Consider the following 24,982-nt stretch of genomic DNA (forward strand, 5'->3'; position numbering starts at 1 on the left):
AAATTAATTAATTAATTAATTTAATTAAATAAATAAATAATCCTTAGGAAAAAAGACTGAAGTGTCTAAACTTTGGGTCAAGGCTAACTTCTCTAGTAGAAGAGCTGCTGTCTATATGTATAAATGTTAGCTCAGTGTGTGCCCCTACTCAGCTGTAAGGGGCAGAAGGGAAGGAATTATGTCTATCATGGTCAACATTGTTTCACAGGCCTAGAAAGATTCTGGCACAGGGCAGGCAATCAGTATTTTATAAACCAGTATTATGTTGACTTACTAGCTATACTAGTTTCTGTTTGAGTAGGATAGTAATTCTTATTATCATTATTATTAGTGAACACTTCCATAATGTAGGCAGAAAGCTGCAATAGGAATTGAGCTCCTGCTCCAGATGTCTTTACAATGTCAATGACAAGAGGAAGACGAAGAGTCAAGAAGACATCCAACAGGAGTGAAGACCCTTAACCAGGCCCCACACCAGGCCTCTAATTCTGGCAGCTAAAATGACTGACTCCTGGCCTATGGACTGAGCCTCACCCCGTTCCCAACAGGACTGTAAACACCTGAGTCAATCACTCCTAACTCCATGCCGAGTCCCTTTTGAGGCTGGTGCTACCATGACCTGTGGCTAGGTCTTCCTGATGCTCAGTACTAATAGCAAAAGATAGCAAAACCCCATGCTGGCACCATCAGCAGCCTGCCTCTGCCCTGGGGAATAGCCTGGAGGTAGGAGTCTGGATCTAAGCTAATAGCACTCACAAGGTCACATGTGGACTGACCGTCCACTTTGGTAAATACAGTACTTTCTTTCCCAACACCACCACTACCACCAGCAAGTAGGGACACACACATACAAATGCCTCTGGCCTCACTCCATATTTGGAGAAGATATGAGAAATTTAAAGATAGCATTAAACTACTGAAATAGGAGGGACAAGTAGTGGCACAGTGGTTTTGCAACTGTACCCACATGGGAGGGGTCCTGGATTCATGTTCCAGAACTCCCTGGGCACTCCAGGCACACACGTGCTGATGATCTGTGGCTGACTGGGGCTGTGTGTGAATTGTGGTGTTGGAACCCTGTTAGGGGTACTTTCTGTCTTTGACTCTTAGAATAGACCTTAAAAATATGTATATTGAAATGGAGGCTTAACCCCAAAGTAGGCAAAATATTCCTTAGCTCTACTGCTTAACAGCTACAAAAGGAATGGAGAGTTGGGGAGCAGGAAATCAGGTAATCAGGGGGGCTTTCCTAGACGGCATCTTCAAACCAGGTCTTCTCCATTAGATATTCATTCAGCAATCAATTTGGTAAACCAATTACTGTGTAAGACTCTGGAAACAAAATGCTGTAAAGTCATGATTACCAAGACAGTCCTTCACCTCAGAAATGTTGCTTTATCCCAGTGAATTGCCTTTTGTTGTGCAGCCATCAGGCTGTAAGAGACATCCCCATGAACTGGTCACCCAGTCAGGGATTTTGTCACGGACACTGCTCCTCACATAACACAATGTGTTCTTTATAAGCATCCTTTGGAGACATTCCAATCTGATCTCAGTTCCAGGAATAGTTTTACTTCTCCAGAATAAACTAACGGGTTTGTTTTTTCTCTCAGACATAATGAATTGTAGGACCAGCAAGGCTGTCAGCATAAAGACAAATTCATAGCCTAGCTGCAGCAAATGTGAAGGTCTTTCCCACATACATTTTAAGCTTTGCTTTTGGATCCATTTTTCTCTCTATCCATGTTATTTCTTCATTCTCTACACTTGTAACTTAAGACATCCTAAGATATTTGCTTTATATCCTTCCTATAAATTCTTCTGGAAGAAAATACTGCCTCCAGTGTTTATAATATAGTATATACACTTATGTAAATGCTATAATACAGGTGTGTCCCCAAGGTGATGTGTGAACACACAAGGCTACAAATCAGTAAAAAGCATCAGAGACCTTACCCAGGAGTCATTGTTTGTGTTCAGTTTTTCTTGTCTTTCTTTCTTTTCTTTTCTTTTTTTTCTTTTTGAGAATGTTACAGAGTTTCTTTACAATGTCAATCTTTTCTTTCCTTTTTTTTTTTTTTTTTTTTTAAGTTTTTGCTATAGGATGCATTTACTCACCAGAGAGCCATAGACACAGGGAGTCAAAAAGTGAGAAATCACCCCCCAGTGGGGGCAGGGGGTGGGGGGATACCCATACTGCCAATCCCTTCTCCTCCATTTTCCTTTCAGGATTTTGGACATGACACACATATACCCAGTGCGTTTTTCAATTTAAGTTGATACCAAGTTCAAGAAACTGAAAAAAATAATTCTTGTAAACATTGATGTCCCATTATGGGACACCATAGAATTCTTTACAACAAATTGAAGCTATTTGCACAAGTTCCCTTCCATCAATTATGTTCCCCTGACAAAAGGATTATGAGGCAAAACAATTCATCTCTGCATTAGAATTTATGTGCAGAGAAGAAAATTCAGATGGACTATCAAACTTAAGTTAGAAAACATTTGATAGCAAAGTGAAGAATTAGAATGACTTTCTAGAAGATGTATATACACAAATGCTAGCAACTGAAATATTCAAATAAATTATGTTAAACAGTATTTATATGTTTAAAGTATTGAGATAAAGAGTCTGAGATTTGGAAAGGATATTAAAAGTCATTTTGTTCATTGTATGCCTGTGCCGCAGTATTCTTCCTTAGCTCTTCACTCTACCTTGCAGGTGTACCTCTAGCCTTGAAGTCTCCCTTGATTATGTGATTGCCTATGTGAGAACAGGATGAAAAAATAGTTGCCAGAGCTGGCAGATGGCGTAGTGGTTAAAATGCTGGACTCCCACATGGCCAACCACAGTTCAAGTCTTGGACCTAGGAGCTTGCTTTCTCACTTTCCTTCTCTTCCTCTTATCTTCTTCTCTCTGGTGAATGCATGTGTACTATCGCAAACAAAATAATAATTAAATAAATAATAACTAAAAGAGAATAGTTGCTAATACATCATTTTAAGTATGCTGAGCCAACAGATAATCTTTAAATACACTCAATTTTAGCTCCTCTTAAAAAATTTTTTAAGGTTCCTGCCATAGGGTGCATTCACTCAATTGGAGAGAGAGGGAAACTGAGAAATTGCTCCCCAATGGGAATGGCCATGCCACAATCCCTTCTCTTCGGTTCTTCTCTCAAGATTTTGGATATGTATGTACATTCCCCTGGCATGATTCTCAAACTGCTGGGTCCAGGACTCTTACTGCAGTCAGTGATGTGGAGTCCAAATACCTTAAATACACCACCTACTGACCCTTAAAATTTTCTTTAAGACTTTTAGCAATGTAAAAATTTATGTCCATAAACTGCATACAGAGGACCTGAAGAAATAGGTCAGGATCTCATAAATGAAATATTCCACAATTTATGAAAAGACAGTTCTAAATATGTTAATGTACATCCTTTCACTCTTTAATAGTATGGAAAATTACAACTGCCTTCCTTTGGGTTTAAAAAGAGTAAAAGAAAAAGTAAACCAAATGTACCCATTAAGCTAACAGGTCTGGAACTTTGTATTGGGAAAACTGTGGACCTTTAACTTAGCCAAAGGGGTAAAAAGAAACTAGAACAAAAAGGTGCCTCTCAAAAAAATACTTTCAGCTCCAATAAGCCTCCTGGTCAATTGAAAACTAGATGTTCTAATAAATTTCAATTACTTTTTAAAAACATTAAAAGTTGCATTTTAGCTGGGATTTACTTTCCATTTGTAAAACAATCATAATGTCCAATTTTTAGTTTTTTAATCTAAACAAAAAATGTATAGCATAGTTCCATATATCCAAAACTGGACTAATTTTCCAATTAGTCCCACGGTCGACTACATGGGAGTCCAGCGACATAGCCATTACGCTAACTGCTGGTCCCGCCTAATCCTATTTTAATAATCTAATTCTCTTGACTAATGTGAAATGCCACTTCTAGGGGCCAGCAGTTAGCGTAATGGCTATGTTGCTGGACTCCCATGTAGTCGGCCACAGTTCGCATCCCGGACCCAGAAGCTTAAACACGTTGGGCGTGTGTGTGTCGTGCCCAAGATCCTGAGAGGAGAATGGAGAAGGGATCGCGGCGTGGATTAGGCAAACTAGCATGTCATTTAAAGAAAAATAAAGCTTGGTTATTTACATATAATTCTCAGTCTATACCACAACATAAATTATAGATAGAATAAAGCTTGAAAGGAGCTAAGAAAGTACTAGAAGAAAGCCTGAAAGAATACATTTAAAATGTTAGATGGGTTCAGTCTCTGTGGCACAGCTGGTAGAATACTAGACTACAGATTCAAGAGCTACATGTGAATTGTTGTTCACATTCCTGGCCCAGATAGCCAGAAAAGATACTAGGTGCACATGCACATGCCCTGGGTCCTGGTGGGCTAAAGGACTGAAAGAATAGTGCCATGGCATGACTAAGCCTGCTTCTCTTTTTTTCAAGCATGCACACTATCATGAATAAAAACAATAATAATAATGTTGCATGGGTAAGAGGAAAGAAGAAATGGTTAAAAAAAGGAAAGCAAGTCAAAACTTATCTACATAGGGGTTGGCAGGAGGCTTGGTGGTTAAGGCAGCTGGACTCCCACATGGCTGACCACAGCTCAAGTCCCAGACCTGGCCCTTGCTTTCTCACTTTCCTTCTTTCTCTCTGGCCAGCTTCAAAAAACTAAAATAAAATAATGACAATGAATAAAATAAAATAAATAAACTCTTTAAAAAAAATCTTACCTACATAAAAACTAAAATCAACAGACCTGGCATAGTCACAGAAGTAATGTACTACTCAAGAGAAACTGGATTCCTCATGATGACCATGGTTCAAATCCCCAGTAGAGCCAGGCACATGCATGAATGCCTTATATCCAATGGGCTGGAGGACTAGAAGATCGCAGCATGACCAGACCTGTAGAGTGTGCTCATCTCCCTCTCTATTCTGTGTGCACACACACACTCTATGATGAGTAAAGAAAAAAATTAAAGCCTTTATACAGCCTCGAAATATAGATACAAAGAGAGAAGCTAACAGTACACTAAATAATTATAACACATGAGAGACTGACATCTAGTATCTGTACTACAATCCTAATATAAAGTACTATTATATTTATCATTAAAATAGTAGTTTTACGACAGGAAAATGGTCAAATAATATGGATAGTTGACAAAAGAATCAGTAAATATTTAGAAGATAATTAACTTCACTAGAGAAGAAACTCAATTTAAAACAATATCAGTTCTTTTTTTTTTTTTTTTTAAGGTTTTTGCCATAGAGCATTTCACTTCCAGAGAATCACTTCCAGAGAAGGCAGACAGAGAGAAAAAGTGAGAAATAACCCCCAGAGGGAATAACCATGTCACAATCCCTTCTCCTCTATTCTCTTCTCTGGAATAAGGGCACACACAAACGTACCCAGTATGATTTTCCTGCTAGGTCCAGGACCGGAACCACACCTGGCCACGTGCCAACCAGTGCCTTAACCACCACACCACCTGCTGGCCTCAACAAAATCAGTTTTTAATCTCTAAGGTTGGCAAAGATTTATTAAGAAATGAAGGAAGGAAATAAACAAGGTAGACAGCAAGGCCCATTCACACAGTGCTACAAGCAGTACAAACCAATATGGAAAGTTATTTATCACAATTTTTATGTTGACTCAGCAGTTTTCATTGTAAGTGTCCATCCTACAGAAATATTTGCATAAAGATCCAGCCTCTATCCTACAGTGGCAAGTTTAGTGCTTTTCCACGATGGAAGCCACATGCTGACCACAGGTTCAGATCCTTAGCAGCCTGATAATGCTCAAGATCCTGAGCAGCTAGAAGGCTGAGGAAAGAGGGTAACAGCAAGAATAAATTCTGTCAAGGTTGGTTTCTTTGTGTCTTTCATGTGTATGTACACATACTGCCATCTACAAAAAGGAGAAATATTTGTACGAATACCCAACATTGTATTTGAGACCTTCTCTGCAGCACTGTTTATAAAACATGCAAAGTGCTGGAGGCCAGCAAGTGCCATGTTTGTTAAGGCACTAGACTCCCAATGGCTGATCATGGTTCAAGTCTCTGACATGGAAACTTACTTAATCACCTTCTCTCTCTCGCTGGTCAAATTGAATAATAATAATAATAATACACAGAATTAAATAATCAAAAAAAGCTAAAAGAAATAGCAGATGGTATAGTGATTATATCACTGGACTCCCACATGGCTGACCACAGTTCAAGTCCCAAACTCAGTAGTTTGAAAGTCACTCCAGGCACATATGCATGTATGCCCAAGATCCTAGGAGGAGAATGGAGAAGGGATTGTGGCATAGCCATCCCCCACAGGAGGTGATTTCTCACTTTCCCTCTCACTGTGTCTGTCTCTCTCTCTCTCTCTCTCCAGCCAGTGCAAGCATCCTAAGGCAAAAACTTCTAGAGAAATTTTTTTTTTTTAAATTTTAATGGGGCCAGCAGGTGGCGTAGTGGTTAAGGGTGCTGGACTCCCATATGGTTGACCATGATTCAGGTCCCGGACCTGGCAACTTGACTTGCTTTCTCACTTTTCCTCTCTCTTTCTTTCTCACTCTGTTATTCTCTGGTCAAATTTAAATAAATAAATAAATGAAATTTCAATAAAATAATTCTTTAAAAAAAATTTTTTTAAACATGGAAATTTCAGGGCCAGCAGGTGACATGATGGTTAAAGGTGTTAGATTCCCACACGGTTTGAGTCCCAGACCAAGCAGCATGCTTCCTCACTTTCCCTTTCTCTCTCTCTCTCTCTCTGTCTCTGTCTGGGCAAATTAAAATAACAACAACAACAAATGGAATTAATTAAATAAATAAATCTTTTAAAAAAACATGGAAATTGCTGAAATATGCAATATGAGAATGGTTAAATTATGGTGACTGCATATGATATACTATTAAGTTATTTAAAATCACAGGGTATATTTATGTATTCTGACATACTAAGATCACAATAAATAGAAAAAGGCAAGTTGCAAACAGCACGTATCAAAAAGATTCTATTTCTATACTCCAAAAAATCAGTTATCCTTAAATCTTTCTGCATATTTTATATAAATAGAATGCTTTTTTTCTTTTTAAATTTGCTATAGGGCATATGAGAGAGAAGGGATGGGGTGGGAGGAGAGAGAGAATCACTCCCCCCAGGGAGGATGGCCACATTGCAATAATCCCCTTTTCCACCATTCTTCTCCCAAGATTTTGGACATGCATGTGAGCCTGGCGTGTTTTTCAAGCTTCAGGGTCTAAGATTTGAACCGCACAGTTGGTTATGTGATATCCAGTCACCTTAACCAGTACATTACCTAGCTGGCCCCAAGAATGCTTCTCAAAAGTAATTTCTATTACTGAAAAGCCATAATATACAATGGCACATATTTTCAGCATTATTGAAATATATTTCTATGACAGGAAAAGGTCAAAGAGAACCTATGGAATGATTTTTTTTTTTCTTTTAGAGGTTTTTGCTATTGGGCGCATGCGCTTGCCAGAGAGACAGACAGACAGAAAGCGAGACATCATCCCCCAGGGAGGATGGCCATGCCACGATCCCTTGATCCCTTCTCCTCTGTTCTCTCGGGATCTTGGGCACACATGTACACACGTTCAGCATGAGTTTAAGCCACCAGATCCGGGACTCAAATTACTGTTGACTACATGGTAGTCCAGTGACACAGCCATTATGCCAACTGCTGGTCATGGAATGATGGTTTTTTAGGCAACTAAGAATCTCCTAATTTTGCTGTTGGGGTGACAAGTTACTAATTCAAAGCTTTAATAAGGAAGGGGGAACTTTATACTTTATTTTTTTTAATAAGTATTACATTTCAAATGACTTAATTCAAAACTACTGAAGGATACATTGTGAAATGTCTCCTGTAACCCACCTCTCACCAGCTCTCCCCACAGGCAACCATACTACAAGTTAGTATGTATCCTTCAGAAATTATGCACATATAAGCAAATAGTTTCATATTCTTCCTTTACAAACATCTTATGGTCTTTATTTTGTTAATAAAAAGCTAACAACAAATGAGTTTGTATATTTTAAAAATTTCCTAAATATCATATTTTCTAGTCTTAAATTGGCAGTCTCAAGGAAGCAACTTCATGCTTTTATCAAACTTGCTTCTTTCTCAAAGTTGCAGGAATTTTATTTGGGTTTCTAAGGCAGAAAGAAACACCAACCAAGAAAGTATTTAAGAAAAACTACGTATCGTGATATTTATCATGAAAATTCTGTTAGAACAATTTGATACACATTCCTAACCAACGTTAAAGAGTCACAACTGCAGTTTGTCACAGTAAAGCAGGACCTTTAGGACCTGCATGAATGATACTTACTATATGGCTATGTTACTGTACTGTCTTCTATTTGTTGTTCATGCTTTCTCACTTGCTCGTCTCTGCCTGGATTATGAGATTTCAAAAAGTTTGTGGAAAATAGAATTGAAGAATGGGTTTACTTTGGTGCCAAAAAGTGTGAAATCTAGAGGCTGGATAATGGCATAGCAGTTATAAGAAAAGACAACAACAAACTATAAAGTTGACCACACAGAAAGGTCTTCAGTTCACATCTGACATCTAGAGCTGTTCCTGAGTACATCAAGCACACTGCCTATGATCAGAGCCTGGCTGAAGCAGGCACAGATTGTGCTGTTTTCTTCCTCTCACTTGTTTAATGAACAAATTTAATTTTTTTTGATCCATGCATAGTTGTTTCGCAATACTCATTTTTCATGAACATTCTGAAGACTCCTTCATATCTGTCTGGATGGTGCAAAGTTCCCTCACTCAGCACCCTTATACTCCTTCCTTTATTAATGTCTATCACAAAACTCATTTCTGGTTCTCTACGTGGTGACCTTCTTGAAGGCGGAGAGGATGACTTACATGAGTTTTACGTTACTGAGCTCTAGTATGCGGCCTGCCAATATCATACTTCTAGTGCGGCTTCAAATTAAAACTTTACGCCAGAGGTGATAATTGAAAATATAACACCTAAGATTGGAAAAATAAGGTGTCAGCCAAAACAAAAGCACAGAAAACTGAAAAAATACATTCGGGAAAATGGAGATAGTTGTGTGTAACTGAAATGTTTAAAGTAATGAAGGAGGTAAGGGCAGAGATGCTTCCAAGGTAAAGTTCAAAACCCTTCATTTAGTAAGATACATCAGGCTATGGAATGGTGTACCACAGAAGAGGAAAAAATAGAAGCAATACATACTTCAGAAAAACAAACTGGTAGAACTACTATCAAATGTACATAACATAATGTTTAATGATTAAGGAAAGTGTGTATATGTATTTTTTAAATAAAAGATATACCAAGAGGTGAAAATGTTCTCTAACTAGCTTTGGAGCCTTACCTCCAGATATTCCAGCTCTCTTAGCTCTGGTTGTATCCAGTTGCTCGCCAATTTTCTGAATACATCGTGTTCTCCCACACCTCTGTTATCCCCTGTGCTCTGTTCATTGCTAAGAATGCTCTCCTTCAAAATTCAGCTCAACTGCCACTTTCCCAGTAAAGTCCCTATTCTAGGTTAACCTAGGAGCCTCTTCCGCGCTAACCTTTGCTTCCCTGCAGTTCCTTGTTTAGCTCCTCCACTAAAGTCTGACTGATGTGAACTGAGTTTTGTCAACTTTGTATTTCCAGCTTCTTCAGTACTAAATACTGCTACTACTGACGTGTTAGTAGGACAGACCCCGTTTCCTATATAGCCATCAGAACATGTGAAAGCTCAATGGTTTACTTTGCAGAGCGTAAAGCCAGGTTCGCTGACCAGTGGGATCTACAAGTCACGGCAAATAATATAAGCAACTTGGTATAGCTGGTCATGTTGCTACTCCAGCCCAGCTGAGAGAAAGCCTAAACAAAGGCGAGCCGTGGCCTTCAGTTTGCATCAATGCATTCCAAACCTGCCCTTGTTTAGTTTTGTCCCGGACTCCCTCCGCTCAACATGTGGAAGCCGGTAGGGCCAAGGCAGATAGCGTCTCTGCAGGAGCCTGGACTTGCACAAAGAGCTCTAACAACTTTCCAGTTTGATGAATTACGAGGCCTTCGACTGCGCGTGTAAAAGGCGAGATCAGACAGGGGGCTAGGCCTGCCTTACTCAGCATTTCTTGCTCGGCGGGTTTCCAGAACCCTAGGGCTTTGAACTAACGCGGTTACAGACGCCGAAAAGGCGAAGGAAGCGCCAGGGAGGAAGGACTTTGTTCGGAGAGGTCCCCCTTGGGCACACGACCCCAAAGCCCTGTAACGAGCCTTTCCCGTTCCCCCAGCGACAGGGGCCGCCCCACTGATTTGGAAACCCTGAGTTGCCTCGGAACTGCATCGCTCCCGGGCCATGTCCGCTCCAGCTGGAGACTTCCGCACTCTCTGGCTCGCCGGGTGGAAGAAAGGGCTCCAGAAGATTCTACGACTGTCGGGAGCTGCGGCTTGCGCCCACCCCCACAAGGCCCTTCGGCACAGCCCCTCCCAGCCCGAGCGCCCCCGCGCCGTTGCCCAGGAAACCGCGGGGCGGTGGCAGCAGTCGAGAGGGGCGGGACTTCCGGCGGGTGACGCGCCTAGGCTCCGCTACAAAAGACGGCCTGAGCTGCGCACAGCTACGCGCACCTTCCCGCTCCCCCACGCCGGCCTCAGCCCGCTCACCGGTGAGTCGCAGCCTTCACGCTTCCCCACGTCCCTTGGCTGGCACCCCTGGGGAAAACCAGATGGAGCGGGGGTCGGAAGGCGGTTGGTTCCGCGTGGGCGGGAGGGTGGATGGGTCCTTGCAACCACGGTTCTCTTTCTGGAGACCTGGAGTAGTGGCCCGGCGTCCCATCCGCGGACGTAGGGAGCGGGCCCGAACCCCTTCCTGAGCCCCACTCCTCTCCCAGCCTGCGCTCTCCAAGGAGCTGCCGCCTTCGGCGTCCCCTCTGTACGTAACCCCTGGGCCCCTCCGTCCGCGCGCGCTCGTGGTGGGCGACAGCGCGCACGCGCAGAGGGAGGCCGGGGCGAGGGGCTGCGGGAGCCGGACGGAGGCTGTGGCTTTCGCTTTTATTTCCCCTCCCTCTCTTTGTTGAGGGCAGGGCTTCCCCCTCCACCCTTTCGATCCAGGGAGGGAGGGAGAAAGGAAGGAAACCCCAACGGTTGGCGCCAAGTTCAGGGGGGTACCCAACGAACTGTAAACGACTCCGGGCTGAGGGGCGAGAGGGTTCGACCAGGGAAAGTGGAGCCCTGAGCCTTGTGACTGAAAGCACGCCCAAGGGTCGGGGGAGGGGCGCCTGCTGTCGCTGAGGACCCGTTTCCTAAACCGCTCCTCCACGCCGCTGTGCTCACATTTTTTCCTAAGGAGTGTATGGCATTTATCACATTTCTTGAAGGCACTGATACCGTAATAATCGATGGACTGAATCTATTAATGCACCTCGTGATTTCTGCTGTCACCCACCTCTGGGAAAGGGAAACGGGAAGAATCCAGCTGCTAGTCGAGTTAACGTGGTTTGGAGAAGAGCCAGCTGCTAGGAGGCGACTTTTGAATTAGCTCATATTTAATCTGTTAGAATTAACATTTGAGTTATGGCACAAATTGTTACCTTTGTGTGTGTGTGTGTGTGTGTATGTGTGAAGTTAAATGAAGTGTCTTTTAGAACTTATAACTGAATTACAGCAGTAATTATAACCTTTTTTTGTGAAATGTAATGAAGTCAGTGCTCCTAATCAGATTTGGCAAAGAACAGATTGCTTTGCCTTAGCTCTGATTTTACTAATTACAGCTAGAGTTGAAAGCTGGTTAAAATTGCAGTTTTCTTATTTCAGGCTGTAGAAAATGGTGAAAGAAACGACTTACTATGATGTTTTGGGGGTCAAACCCAATGCTACCCAGGAAGAGTTGAAGAAGGCTTACAGGAAACTGGCCTTGAAGTACCACCCTGATAAGAATCCAAATGAAGGCGAGAAGGCAAGTAGTGTAGTACTCAAAAGTATCTGAATAGTTCCTTACCAGGTGTGTAGCCTTTTTGTTACCACCTGAAATTGGGTATGACTAATATATTGGCTGTGCTTTGAAAGAATATTTGTTTCGGAAAATATGAAATTTACTCCTGTTTTTTCAAACAGTTTAAACAGATTTCTCAAGCTTATGAAGTTCTCTCTGATGCGAAGAAAAGGGAATTATATGACAAAGGAGGAGAGCAGGCAATTAAAGAGGGTGGAGCAGGTGGTGGTTTTGGCTCCCCAATGGACATCTTTGATATGTTTTTTGGAGGAGGAGGAAGGATGCAGAGAGAAAGAAGAGGTAAGGATAATCTTGTCCATATAGAGTAAATTTAGTGTAGCTGTTACTCAAAGCAAATTTTTGAGAACTCGCTTAAAAATGCTTGTTTACATGTTAATATAAGGTCTTACACTGATAGACTTTCTCTATTTGGTTTATGGTGAAGGTTTTTGTGTTTTTTTTTTTTAAATTAGCTAAGCCAGTGAAGTGGTAACAAATGGAGTACTTACAAAGCTCTTGGATATATCCAGCTTGCTAGGTTGGAACATAAGTGAACAAAATATAACAAATTTCAAAGCCCGTTTTACAGAACTACTTGACACCCACCCTCACCCCACCTCCACCCCCCCTACCCAGTTGGTAGATATCAGTGACCTTTTTCAGTTAAGGGTTAATTAAAGTTCAGAAACTTAAAACTTACTGAAGTTTGTATAGCAAGCCAACAGTAGAGCCAGGTCTGAAAAGAGGTTCATTGCCTCCAAATGACCCACTGCCTACCTACCAACTTTTGCCTCAGCTTTATTAAATCAAAATTATGCATTGTAAAAAAAATTATGCATTGTATATTTAGTAGAAAGTGGACTATGGGCTGTAGAAATACTTATTCAGCTGAATAGTGTTTTCCAGATGAGAGAAGTTGGTCTCATTTTGTTCTTAGTATAGTTATACAAACAAGAGCTGATCAGGTACACTTTGTTTTAGAATGAATAGGCAAGCCACTAAATTACACTCTGAGCTTTCTAGATGTTCAGAGAAACTTTGAAAACTATTTACTAAGCCTTTCTTAAGAGGTCTTAAAGGAATTATTATTTTAAGGAATCACTCTAAAAAAATCTGCAATCAATTCACTTGTATAGTAAATCAGTAGTATGCTTTGTTCTGCAGAGAAGTGGTGGTTTTTTTGTTTTTTAAAGAACCAGCCTAGAAGTTAGTTGGCAGCCTAGAGGTTAGCAGTTGACGAGCTCTGCTGTGGTGTAGATCAATGAGAAATTGTTTTTAATTTTCTTTTCCTTTGTGAGAAGAGCAGTTTTTAGCAAGTCAGAACCATGTGGGGTGTTACACAGATCTCAAAGGCAGAACTAGGAGCAGAACAATACAATTAATGATAGAAGTAAAAGTGTTTATTGAGCATATTGTATGGAAAGGAGTTTGAGAACTTTTTTTTGGTTATGCCTAAGAGTACCGCTTCATGGAAAATGAAATCTTTGTGGAAAGCTCACTAGCCTAGGAACTTAATAACTAAGCATCAGGTGGTGACTTTGATTTCTGTGGCCTGTATCCTTTTATGATCTCAGCTTCACTTCCCAGTCTTAAGATTTAAGTGGAGTATGGCACTCTTAGTAGCCTTTGGCCATATGTGGCTTTTTTTAAAATTTATTATGGAAAATATAAAAATTCAGTGCCTTGGATGTTTGTGTTTGAAACACTGTAGAACTGATGGCTGCTGTGTTGGATAACACAACTACAAATTGTTTTGTTCCCCTCATTGCCGAAAGTTGTGTTGGACAATCCTGTGGTGAAGGGCATAAGAAATTTGGTCTTAAAAAAAAAAAATCAGTGCTGGACCAGGAGTAAATATGCTGTTTCTATTGGATCAGGAAGAAGTACGAATTGATAGTCTATGATGGTGATTCAGTGAATACACTGGTTTCCCCAGCCAGACTTGATAAGTAGGAATTTGTTGTGCTAAAGAATTTCTGGATGAAGTAACTGGCCATATTGCTCAATACCATACTAAGTGACCACTTCAAAGGATGTATTGGGATAGAAATGCATGTTTGGATTACTTATTGTGAAATGTGACTATTTAAATACCATGGTTTTTTCAGGTGGTTTGCAAGTAATGTCTTTATTTGGCATGTTTCTAAAAGGGCCATATCTGTCCATAGGCAGTAGTCTTAATCTGCAACCCAGTTCTCTTCATCTGTAATTAAATCACAGTTTGAGTATCATATGTGATAGTATACTGAACATTCTGTTCATAAAGTGGGTGCTCAGTAGAAGTACCCTGAAGGCTCATCTTTTATCATGTTTTTCATGGTGCTTTCGATGTAAATACAATGCAGTATCTTAGATTTTTAATGAGTAATATTTTGTTCTAGGTAAAAATGTTGTACATCAGCTGTCAGTAACCTTAGAAGATTTATATAATGGTGCAACAAGAAAACTGGCCCTGCAAAAGAATGTGATTTGTGACAAATGTGAAGGTATAGTACTATAGTGTTCTAATATCTTTAATATAACTGAAAAAGGAGCTCTGGGCTTTCTGGAAACATAAAACTGACATATATTCTACTAAAATCTTGGGAGAGTGCGAACATCGAGAAAACCACCTGAGGTTGCCACCCAGAAGAAATATTAGTAAAATATTAGCTCTTGTTCTGTGTGTATTTTAAATGCAGTTGGGATCAAATTTGTAAAGCAGTCAATAGAACTGTGCTTTGAGAGTACTTGTTTAAAATGCAGGATTTTTAAATGGCTCCTTATCAAATAAAGTCTTGAGCTGTACATTCTTAGGGTATTATTCCCTCAGACCTTGGAAATAGAGAATTCAGGAACTGATTTAAAATATGCATTAATGTATTTGCTGTAATTTTGTCTTAAACTCTTTAGGCCGAGGTGGTAAGAAAGGAGCAGTAGAGTGCTGTCCCAATTGCCGAGGTACTGGAATGCAAATAAGAATTCATCAGATAGGACCTGGAATGGTTCAGCAAATACAGTCTGTATGCATGGAGTGCCAAGGCCATGGAGAGCGGATCAGTCCTAAAGATAGATGTAAAAGTTGCAATGGAAGGAAGATAGTTCGAGAGAAGAAGATTCTAGAAGTTCATATTGACAAAGGTGGGTTCTGAGCTGACACTTGTCGTTCTTGAGTTTTATGGCATGTTTATTACTACTACATTTAATATAAAGAATGGGATCAGCTTTCTGACATAAGTGGCAGTGTATATGATTTGAGTAGTCTCAAACTTGATTCTCTCCTGTTAAACCATATTCTTCCACCTTTTAGAAAATGACAGTTAAATGTTTACAGTTACTGTTAGTTACTTTTTAAAAGTTTTTAATTGGCTAAAGGATGTGTGTACTCAGTGGAGAGAGAGAAAGCAAGCATTCCCCCTGGGGATGTGGCCATGCTGCAGTCCCTTCTCCAGAGTCTTCTCTCGGGATTTTGGGTATGTGTGCACAAATCTTTAAGCTACCATGTCTTGTACTTGAATGGCATATCTGGCTATTTGGAATCCAGCACTTTAACCTTCATGCCACCTGCTAACCCCTGGATATACATACTTTTAAAAGGGCTTGGGGAGGTGAAAAATGAGGTCCCACTGAAATTTTACACTTTTTAAACTAATGAACATGTTTAAATATGCTTATTTGTCCACTTTTTAATTGGCATACATGCCTTTTATCATATTAAAATGACATACTTGGACTGGCCACAGGGACAGGACCAGTTCTAGTCTCCAACTCTGTGGCTTGGGAAACACACTTGGCACATATATGAGCATACCCAAAATCCTGAAATGATGGGAGAAATGGAGAAGGGATTGAGATGTGACCATGCCCCAGTTGCTAGAGGGTACTCTCTCTCTAGAAAGTGTACACATACCCTCTGGCAAATTAAAAAATAATTTTTAAAAGTTTTGCCTAGTTGATTTGTAAGAGCTTAGGTTATTTTTATGTTGTGTGTGAGAATTTATATGCACTGCAGACTTGTGATTTTTACTTGGTTTGAGGTTATAAATGAATGGAACTTTCCTGCAGTATTTTTAGGATTTGGTTATTTTGTCAATGTCTCTTTACCTTTTGTCAGTTAAAAATGTTTTAAAAAGTGTCAACAGCAGTATGTATTCATTGTAGAAATCTTAGGTATGTAACTCCTGAGAAAAGTAGTTTCTAATTCCACTCTGAATAATGTTAGGTAATACTCTAAACTTTACTCTTCTAAAATGAAACTATTACGTTGTATATACTAGTCTGGAAGTGTTAACTATAAACATCTTTTTAAGATACTGCTATAGTATTCAGTCATGTGAATCTCACTAGTTAGTACTCCCCTCTTTTCCTCCCAAGAAAGTCTTCCCCTCCCCCCACCCCTCTTCTGGTAAGATGTCCTCTCAACTACCAAAAAACATGGACATCGTGTTTTTGGAGCACATCATGTGCAAGTGAGGCCATTTATGCTGTTTATCCTTTTTACAGTAATATGGAACAACCAGGAAAATCTAGTGAGGTTTCATTGTTTTCACTAGTGGAATGAGTTACTTTACCTACAACCATTCAGGACAGGTTGTTTAATTTTGCCATTGTATAATACTTACATTGTGATCTTAAGTCTTTAAGAGGTATATTCTGAAGTGTTAGGATTAATGAATGTAGTTACATTTTGCCTCAAAATATGAGGTAGGATGTGGGTGGTGGTGTAATACATGAAATATTAATCAAGAGTTAAGTGCTGAATATAGATTGATGGAAATACAGGAATTAACTGTGCTATTGGTTATGATTTGGGTGTAATACTTTCCATACTAAGAAATAAAAACAGTTGCTCATGTTGGATGACATCAGTGGTCATTTGTTTAGGAAATGGAAGATACTGCTACAGTGTGGTAATCTGTAAACACAGGCTTTCTTTTTTTCTTTTAAATTGCCAGAGGACATGATGCAACTGTCAGGGGGAGAGGGAGGGATAAAGCACTGCCTAGTAGAGCATAGTCACACTGCAATCTCGTCTCCATTTCTCCATCTTGTCAGTATTTGGGTCAGGATTTAAGTTGGAGTCAGCCATGGGGGATCTGGTTTCCCTAACCATTAGCCTAGAGTTGGCCCTACTGACGTGGGTTTTATTAGGTGAGTTGTGTTTAAAACTTGTCCAAGCTCTTACTGAACTAAGTAATATTCAGAGCAAAGCTAGGAGGGTGAAGAATCTCAGTTAAATGTGTTGGCCTCCTAAGATTTTTTGCTCTATAGGAAAGTACTCTTGTATTTTGGGGCTAATGAAGTATCTAGCACTGATTATCTTTTTGTTTTTTCTTCATCCCATGAGCTAGATACAGGCACTCCCAACAAGGTCTTTGTCATGATTTACCCCTCTCTCAGCCAGTCTAGATGACAGACAAATGTGGATTGCTCATGTCCCATCTCCTATGCTCAGGGAGATTCCAGAACGTGACTCCAGGACCAAATTTGCTATGTGGGTCCAGTTGCATTATCACCATACTACTATACTACCTGGCCCCTGAAGATCCTTTTGTTTTTTTGCTTTTAATTGTCAGAGGGCATGTGCTTTTACCAGAGTGACAGAAAGAGAAAACAGCCCCCTGTATAGGGCATAGGCACACTGCAATCCTTTCTCCTCCATTTGTCCCTCCCATCATGATTTTGGGCACATGTGCCTGTCATGTTTTTCAAGTCCGTAGTGCAGGGGTTCAGATCACTCTTGGTCATCTGCCCAGCACTTAACCACTGCTCTGTGGGCTGGCCCTATCCTTTTTTTTTGGTGGGGGGGGTGGGGCAAGAACTTAAAGTAATTAAATTGTTTTTTGAATTACAGTTCACATTTATTTAGAATGTTTGCTAGTCTGATTTGATGCCAGCATAGTCTTTTTTTTTATTGTTCGTCGGCTGTTTTTTTTTTTTTTTTTTTTTTTTTTTTTTTTTTTTCCCCTCATCCTTTGAACAGCCCTAATGAGGTAGGGCTCTCTGGGAAAGTTGTGACTTGATACGGTTATACAACTTTCTTTCCCAGGGTTATCTAGCCAGTAAATAGGAGCTCAGAGATTTGAAGCTTGGTCCATTTACCTCTAGAGTTTGTTCTCCACTATCATAGCTTTCTTCAGTAGCAAGTTGGACTGAGCTAGTTAAGTGAGCTTTCTTAGTCATGTCTGAGAATAACATTTTGGGTTTCATGCACACAAACATCTACACATGTCTTAGTAGATACTGTGTTATCCAGATTTTAGTAGGATATTCAGTAAGAATACTAAATTAATCTTTTGTTTTCAGGCATGAAAGATGGCCAGAAGATAACATTCCATGGTGAAGGAGACCAAGAACCAGGACTGGAGCCAGGAGATATTATCATTGTACTAGATCAGAAAGATCATGCTGTTTTTACTCGGTAAAGACTTTAATCAAGCTTGTCAAACTGCCATCTTGATATTTGGAGTGGAGTATCTTCTTTTTCTTTTAATTTAAATAAACTTTCCATTACTCTCAGAACATAATTCCTGGAAGTGATGCTAGGAAAGAATAGCAGGAGGGTTAGGCTGTGTATAAGGGTTAACCATTGATGTGTCAATTGGTTGTATTTTTTTCAGTCTTAAGAAAGTCAATAGCCAGTACAGTGGAGCCTACACGGTAAGCTCCCAGTTCTCCAGAGGCTGAGGCAGGAGGATTAAGTTTGAAGCCAGCCTGGGCTACATAACAAGACAAGATTTCTTGAAAAATAAACTAGCATTTTGTTTCAGAGTAAGAGTTATCTATAAAACTTCCAAAAACTGTATTTCAACTAGATGTTTCATATGAGTATAAACAGGTACCGGGGGCTGTGAGAAAGGTCCCTAGAAAAATTTTTGCCCTTAATCTTGGGTTGTCTTTTTCTTTTGGGGGGGTGGGGGGTGGGGCGGGGATTTCTTTTTTTAGCTGTAGGGCACGTGTGCTTACCAGAGACACAGAAAGTGGAAAATCATCCGCCAGGGGGATGGCCACACTACAATCCCTTCTCCATTTGTCTTTCAGGATCTTGGGGACACACACACACACACGCCTGGCATGAGTTTAAGCCACTGGGTCCAGGACTCAAACCATGGTCAACTACATGAGAGTTCAATGACATAGCCATTACTCCATCTGCGGTCTCCCGCCTTTAATTTTTTTTTTCTTTTTTTTGGAGAGGTTTTCGCTATAGGGTGCGTGTGCTCAACAGACAGACAGACACCAAAAGCAACAAATCCCCCCCCCCCCCGGGGGGGATGGTCACGCCGCAATCCCTTCTCTCGGGATCTTGGGCACGCACGCACACACACGCACCCGGCATGAGTTTTAAGTCACCGGGTCTGAAACTTGAACCGCGGTCGACTACAAGGGAGTCCAGCGACATAGCCATTACACTAACTGCTGATCCCCCCGCTAATTTAATCTTTAACTGTTACTTTTAGTGCTATAACTTTTAAATTTTGAGTTTGTGCCAACTTAAATTAAGTTGCTTATATAAATACCTGAACTCTAAAAGAAACTAAAACATAAACTCAGTGTATATGAATTTAGTTATATACTATTCTGAAACACTTCGTACTGAGTTTATGATGAACCTCCACTAGAACACAAGGATGGGAACCAGCAAAAACCCCTCCAAGAAAGAAAAAACACAAGGGTGGCTGACAGAGTTTGTGTTAAGTTTATTATGTATGACTGTCATTAAGAATAATGGACTGGAATTGGGACAACATCTTGAAAAAATTTTTATTTATAATGGAATATTTAACAAATACTTCAAAACTGATGGGAAATATGGTGATATAAGGTGAATCCTCAGAAGAGTTTTTCCTAGTGTGTAATTTTCCTGATTAAATGTTTTAACAGGATCAGAAAAATAGAATGTCTAAGCACAAGGAGGAGAAAGCACATTATTGCATGTAAACGATGGTGTTTACTCAGTGTGCCAGAAACTTTTACATCAATAAAATTCTCAAAATCCTTTGGAATTGGTTATATCCCTATTAAATCACAAGATTCATGTCTGTTCGACTTACACTATAATCTCCTCTTATCTCTAATATTTAATGTTTTTCTAAGCCTTACTCTTTTAAGAACTTTTTGTTTGTTTTTCAAATAGAGATTTTTGCTATAGGGCGTGTGCGCTTGCCAGAGAGAAAGTGAGAAATCGCCTCACCCCACCCCACCCGCGGGTGGGATGGCCACACCGCAATCTCTTCTCCACTTTCCTCAGGATTTGGGCATGCACCCATGAGTTTTAAGCCACCAGGTCTGGGAATCGATCTGCAGTAGACTGGAAGCCCAGCGACGTAACCATTAATACCATCTGCTGGTCTCTTTTTAAGAATTTTTTTCTTCCTCCTCAGATAAAACATTTACAATTAAGGAATGAAACAAGAGGTTGTAAGTAGAAGCTGCCTAGAGTACATGAATACAGTTTTAAAGCTTTGTCTATGAAAGAGGTCTAGCAGGCTCTGAATATTTGCTGTTCCCAGCTCTCAGTTTTAGAATGGGGAAATAAAATAGACCCTTGTAAAGACGTTTTTGCTGTTAAACAAATTGCCTGTGGTGGTGCTTGTAATCACTAGTGATTTAAAAGATGTAAATATACAACATATTTGCATTGATACAGGCGAGGAGAAGACCTTTTCATGTGTATGGACATACAGCTGGTTGAAGCATTGTGTGGCTTCCAGAAGCCAATTTCCACACTGGACAACCGAACCATAGTCATCACCTCTCACCCGGGTATGATAACTAGGGAAGCTCTTTTTTTTGTTTGTTAACTAGGATGGGCACTGACAGAAAAAAGTGTTTTTATACCTCAATTACATATCCCCTGGGCAGAGATGAAGTGATAGGTCTTGACTCTTCACTCCCATCAGTGAGTTAGGAGATTGTATTTTCCTGCCTGGTAAAAATGACCAAATTTGAGAACATGGTTTCAATGGTTATTTTTAGGTCAGATTGTCAAGCATGGAGATATCAAGTGTGTGTTAAATGAAGGCATGCCAATTTATCGTAGACCATATGAAAAGGGTCGCCTAATCATTGAATTTAAGGTAAGCCATAAAGTACTCAGTATTTGAGAATGATTAACTTACTAAAAATCAGAGAATTACATTCATTGAATGTCAAGAAACTGAATTTGTATTCATTGTCTAGGAAGAAATAAACTGATCTAATTCTACTCCTGTCCTGTTGAACATTTTCTTAAGTTGGGGTTCAATTTTTTTGCATCATTAATCAGTTGGGGAGGTGCATGGCAAGTTGGTTTTTAATTGATGAAAGGCTATAACTGCGTCTTAAAGTTAAGCAGTAGCACTTTAGCTATTGTAGGTTTCTGGGCAAAATATTGTAATACTAGGATTGTTAATGGAGTGTTAATATAATGCAACCCTGCTGTTTTTCTCAACCTTAAATTGGCTTCTCACCATAAATAAAACAATTGGGTAAGAAAGGACTACCTTAAGTAAGAATAAGCTGTATTTTAATTCTTTTAACAGGGATTAGTCTCTTTTGGGATTAGGTCTTTCTAAAAATCTACGACATAGAACAGTGGTATGTGGTTTTCTGGGAAGAATGGATCCATGGTACTTTATCTAAAAAGCTAATGATGAAATAAAGAGTGGAAATTTTTTTGTAGGTGAACTTCCCTGAGAATGGCTTTCTGTCTCCTGATAAACTCTCTTTGCTGGAAAAACTCCTACCTGAAAGAAAGGAAGTAGAAGAGACCGATGAAATGGACCAGGTAGAACTGGTGGACTTTGATCCAAATCAGGAAAGACGGCGCCATTACAATGGAGAAGCATATGAGGATGATGAACATCATCCCCGAGGTGGTGTTCAGTGTCAGACCTCTTAATGGGGCCAGTGAATAACACTGCTAGCATTTTATATGCAGTAGTGAATGAGTGAAGGACTGTAATCATAATATGCTCACTACTTGCTATTGTTTTTGTTTTAATATTCATCTATAGTAGTGTTTTAAAAAGTTAAATGAAGAATAAATGCAAATATAAAAGCTGACTTTGCCCTGTATGTATGATGACTTCAGTGTGCAAGATACAGTTTTAATAGCTGTAAAAACTACAAAGTTCCCCTAGCATTTGTTAGGCCATTCCTTGTAATTGATTTCAGCTATGTACATGGATGAGCTTAGACTGAAATGCTAGATATATGTATTGACTTCAGTGTATGATCCCTCATTGTCAAGCTATGAAATTAAAATCCTGTATATAACTGGTAATCAGAAGGAGAAAAAAATTTGTAGGAAAGTGTGTGATGGTCTGTATAGTTATTTGTATTAAGTGAGACTCATTGTGATGTCTCTGCGTCTATTCTATTGCCTCAACTTGAAGATGGATGGCATAATATAATTTAGCCTGTGGCATCAGTGATAGAAATGATACCTTTCTAAAGGGGTTTATCATAATGGGCTGCTTCTTGAGGGCTTACACCTCTAGAACTGCATTCCCTTCTGTTGTGCCATCTTTTTTTTTTTCTTAGTATACATATATAAAAATATATTATATATATGTATGTATATGTGACCAGTCCTGGTTACTCCCAACTCCCCCACTCCCCTTCTCTTTGGACCATGAAAAGCCCCCAAGTAGTGACTTCTGGAGCTGGGTAACTTACAAAGTGAAACAACCTTTACATGGAGAAGTAATTTGCATGTGTGGTATAGAAAGGTGTTATTAGGTATTACAGATTTACTTTAAACCATTTAACTTATGCTCCAAAGTAACTGTAATTTGATGTTGGTAGGATAGCAGATTATGAATAGCTTTAATTGTATGTTATAAAGTCATATGTTCACATGCTTAAATCTGGATTAACAGAATTTAAGCAATTCTTGAAATGTATGAATGTCTCCTTAATATACTGATTACAAAGCATTTCCAGTGTGTCACTACAGGCCTTTTTTTTCCCCCAGATCATCAGAGCATTATTTTTGTTTTTAACTAAGATATATAATGTTCCATTTCACATAGTTAAGATGAAAAGTATCCCCCCAAAAATACCCATTGAATGAACCATAATTGAATGTTTAATATTAAGCAAGGGTGGGGAAGGAAATTGGAGGGAGGGGTTAAGAAGAAGTAACTTAGATAACCTGGGATGAAAGTACATGACAGTTTCTTTCAAGAGTCAGCCAGGTCAGTGATCCACCCGAGATAAGGAGCATGCACATGTCAGGTGTACTTAAGGTTGTCACTGAATCTTTCCATGTGAATCGGCCTCGCAGCATTTATTGCTGCATCACCTTCCAGCTCTAGGGGAAGCTTTTTGCCTAGATAGTATGTCTGGTTTTGCTGCTTCTAGTGTAATCGTGAAACTTAAACATTTCCAAGTTCAAAGTGACTAATATCCTGTTTCCCTTAAAGAGAACACATAAAAAGAAACAAATTTTGTGTACAAAACAATTTCCAAGTGTTGGGACCAGCAGTTGGCGTAACAACTATGTTGCTGGACTCCATGTAGTCGACCGTGGTTTGAGTCCCAGACCTGGTGGCTTAAATTCATGCCAGGAGCATGTTCATGCATGCCCAAGATCCTAAGAGAAGAGATTACAGCGTGGCCATCCCCCCCGGGGGGTGGTGATTCCTTGCTTTCTGTCTCTGGTGAGCGCACGCATCTGATAGCAAAAACCTCTCAAAAGAACAATCCCAAGTGTTTGTCATAGCGACATTCCTAGTTGACAGCTTTCAGTTCTTGAAAAGTTGACCATAGGATTGAAAAGGAACTCATGTCAGTGTTTATTTCATAGTCAAAGTGAAAACAAACTCCATCCACAAATGAATAGTTAAGAAGTATGTGTGTATTTCAGTTTTTGACATAATTTACATTGATATGTATGTACAAAGTGGGACATCAGCCCTAAAAAGTTTGTTTTATGGGTGGGGGAAGGTTTTTGCTATAGGGTGCGTGTGCTCGCCAGACAGAGACAGCAAGAAATCACACACACACCCCCCAGGGGGGATGGCCATGCTGCAATCCCTTCTCCAATCTCCTCTTGGGATCTTGGGCATGCACGCACATGCGCCCGCCATGAGTTTAAGCCACCCGGCCCGGGCTGCACACCACAGTTGGGTACATGGGAGTCCAGCAACATAGCCATTGTGCTAACTGCTGGTCCCGAGCCCTAAAAAGTTTTGGTACATTCTACAAGAATGAACCAATTTATGCCAAGTGAAATACATACGGCTGACACAGGACAAATGTACGATTTCACTTAGATGAACAAATTGTAGGACTTAAATAGAGATTTACTGGAGAAGAGAGTAAATTGTGGAGAGAAGTTAATTCCCAGTGGTTACAATTTCTATGGTGGTGCAATGTATATAACATAATACACTGGTTAATTGGTAATTGTTAAAATGAAAGATGTTACATAGATTTCAAAAGGTTTGTAGAAAAATGGAATAAAAGTATAGTAGTTAATGGGCCAACCTTTTAGGCTAGTGATTAAAGAAGTTGGAACTCATAAGGCTAAATTAACCATGGTTTACATCCCAGCCTCAGCTTGGAAAGATACCAAGTATATGTGCATACCTCTAGAATCCCAACAAAATGGAGAGAAAGGAATATAGTGTGACTATGCCCCATTGAGAGGTGTTTGCTCTTCCCCTTGCAAGTACACATGCCCTCTGGCAAGAAAATTTAAAAATCACTGGTCTAGCCCAAGTGGAAAGTGACAGCAAAGACTAATCCTGGGAACCAGCTGTTAGTGTAATGGCTATGTCGCTGGACTCCCACGTAGTAGACCACGGTTCGCACCCCGGACCCAGCTGCTTAAAACTCAAGTCGGGCACGTGTGCGTGCGTGCCCAAGATCCCAAGAGGAGAATGGAGGAGAAGGGATTGCGGCGTGGCCATCCCCCCTGGCGGCTGATTTCTCATTTTCTGTCTGTCTGTCTGTCTGGCGAGCGCACGCGCCCTATAGC

At 40.1% G+C, this 24,982-nt stretch overlaps 2 protein-coding genes across 2 annotated transcripts in view; one reads left to right on the top strand and one right to left on the bottom strand.

The window, feature by feature from the left end:
• APTX (aprataxin) overlaps nt 1–10,969 on the bottom strand; it is a 47,150-nt gene extending 36,181 nt beyond the window's left edge. The window contains exon 1 of the mRNA XM_006143096.3: nt 10,707–10,969. The gene's annotated coding sequence lies outside the window, so the exon portion shown is untranslated. The remainder of the gene's footprint in view (nt 1–10,706) is intronic.
• DNAJA1 (DnaJ heat shock protein family (Hsp40) member A1) lies at nt 10,402–22,321 on the top strand. The gene is made up of 8 exons (XM_027769854.1): nt 10,402–10,708; nt 12,103–12,333; nt 14,415–14,519; nt 14,926–15,153; nt 18,319–18,433; nt 20,663–20,778; nt 20,992–21,092; nt 21,677–22,321. Exons 1-8 carry the CDS (start codon nt 10,402–10,404, stop codon nt 21,893–21,895), a joined length of 1,422 nt encoding a protein of 473 aa, XP_027625655.1. The 3' UTR covers nt 21,896–22,321.
• The last annotated feature ends 2,661 nt before the right edge of the window (nt 22,322–24,982 follow it).

This window comes from Tupaia chinensis, unplaced genomic scaffold (assembly GCF_000334495.1).
Source record: "Tupaia chinensis unplaced genomic scaffold, TupChi_1.0 Scaffold000093_1, whole genome shotgun sequence".
Lineage (NCBI taxonomy): Eukaryota > Metazoa > Chordata > Mammalia > Scandentia > Tupaiidae > Tupaia > Tupaia belangeri.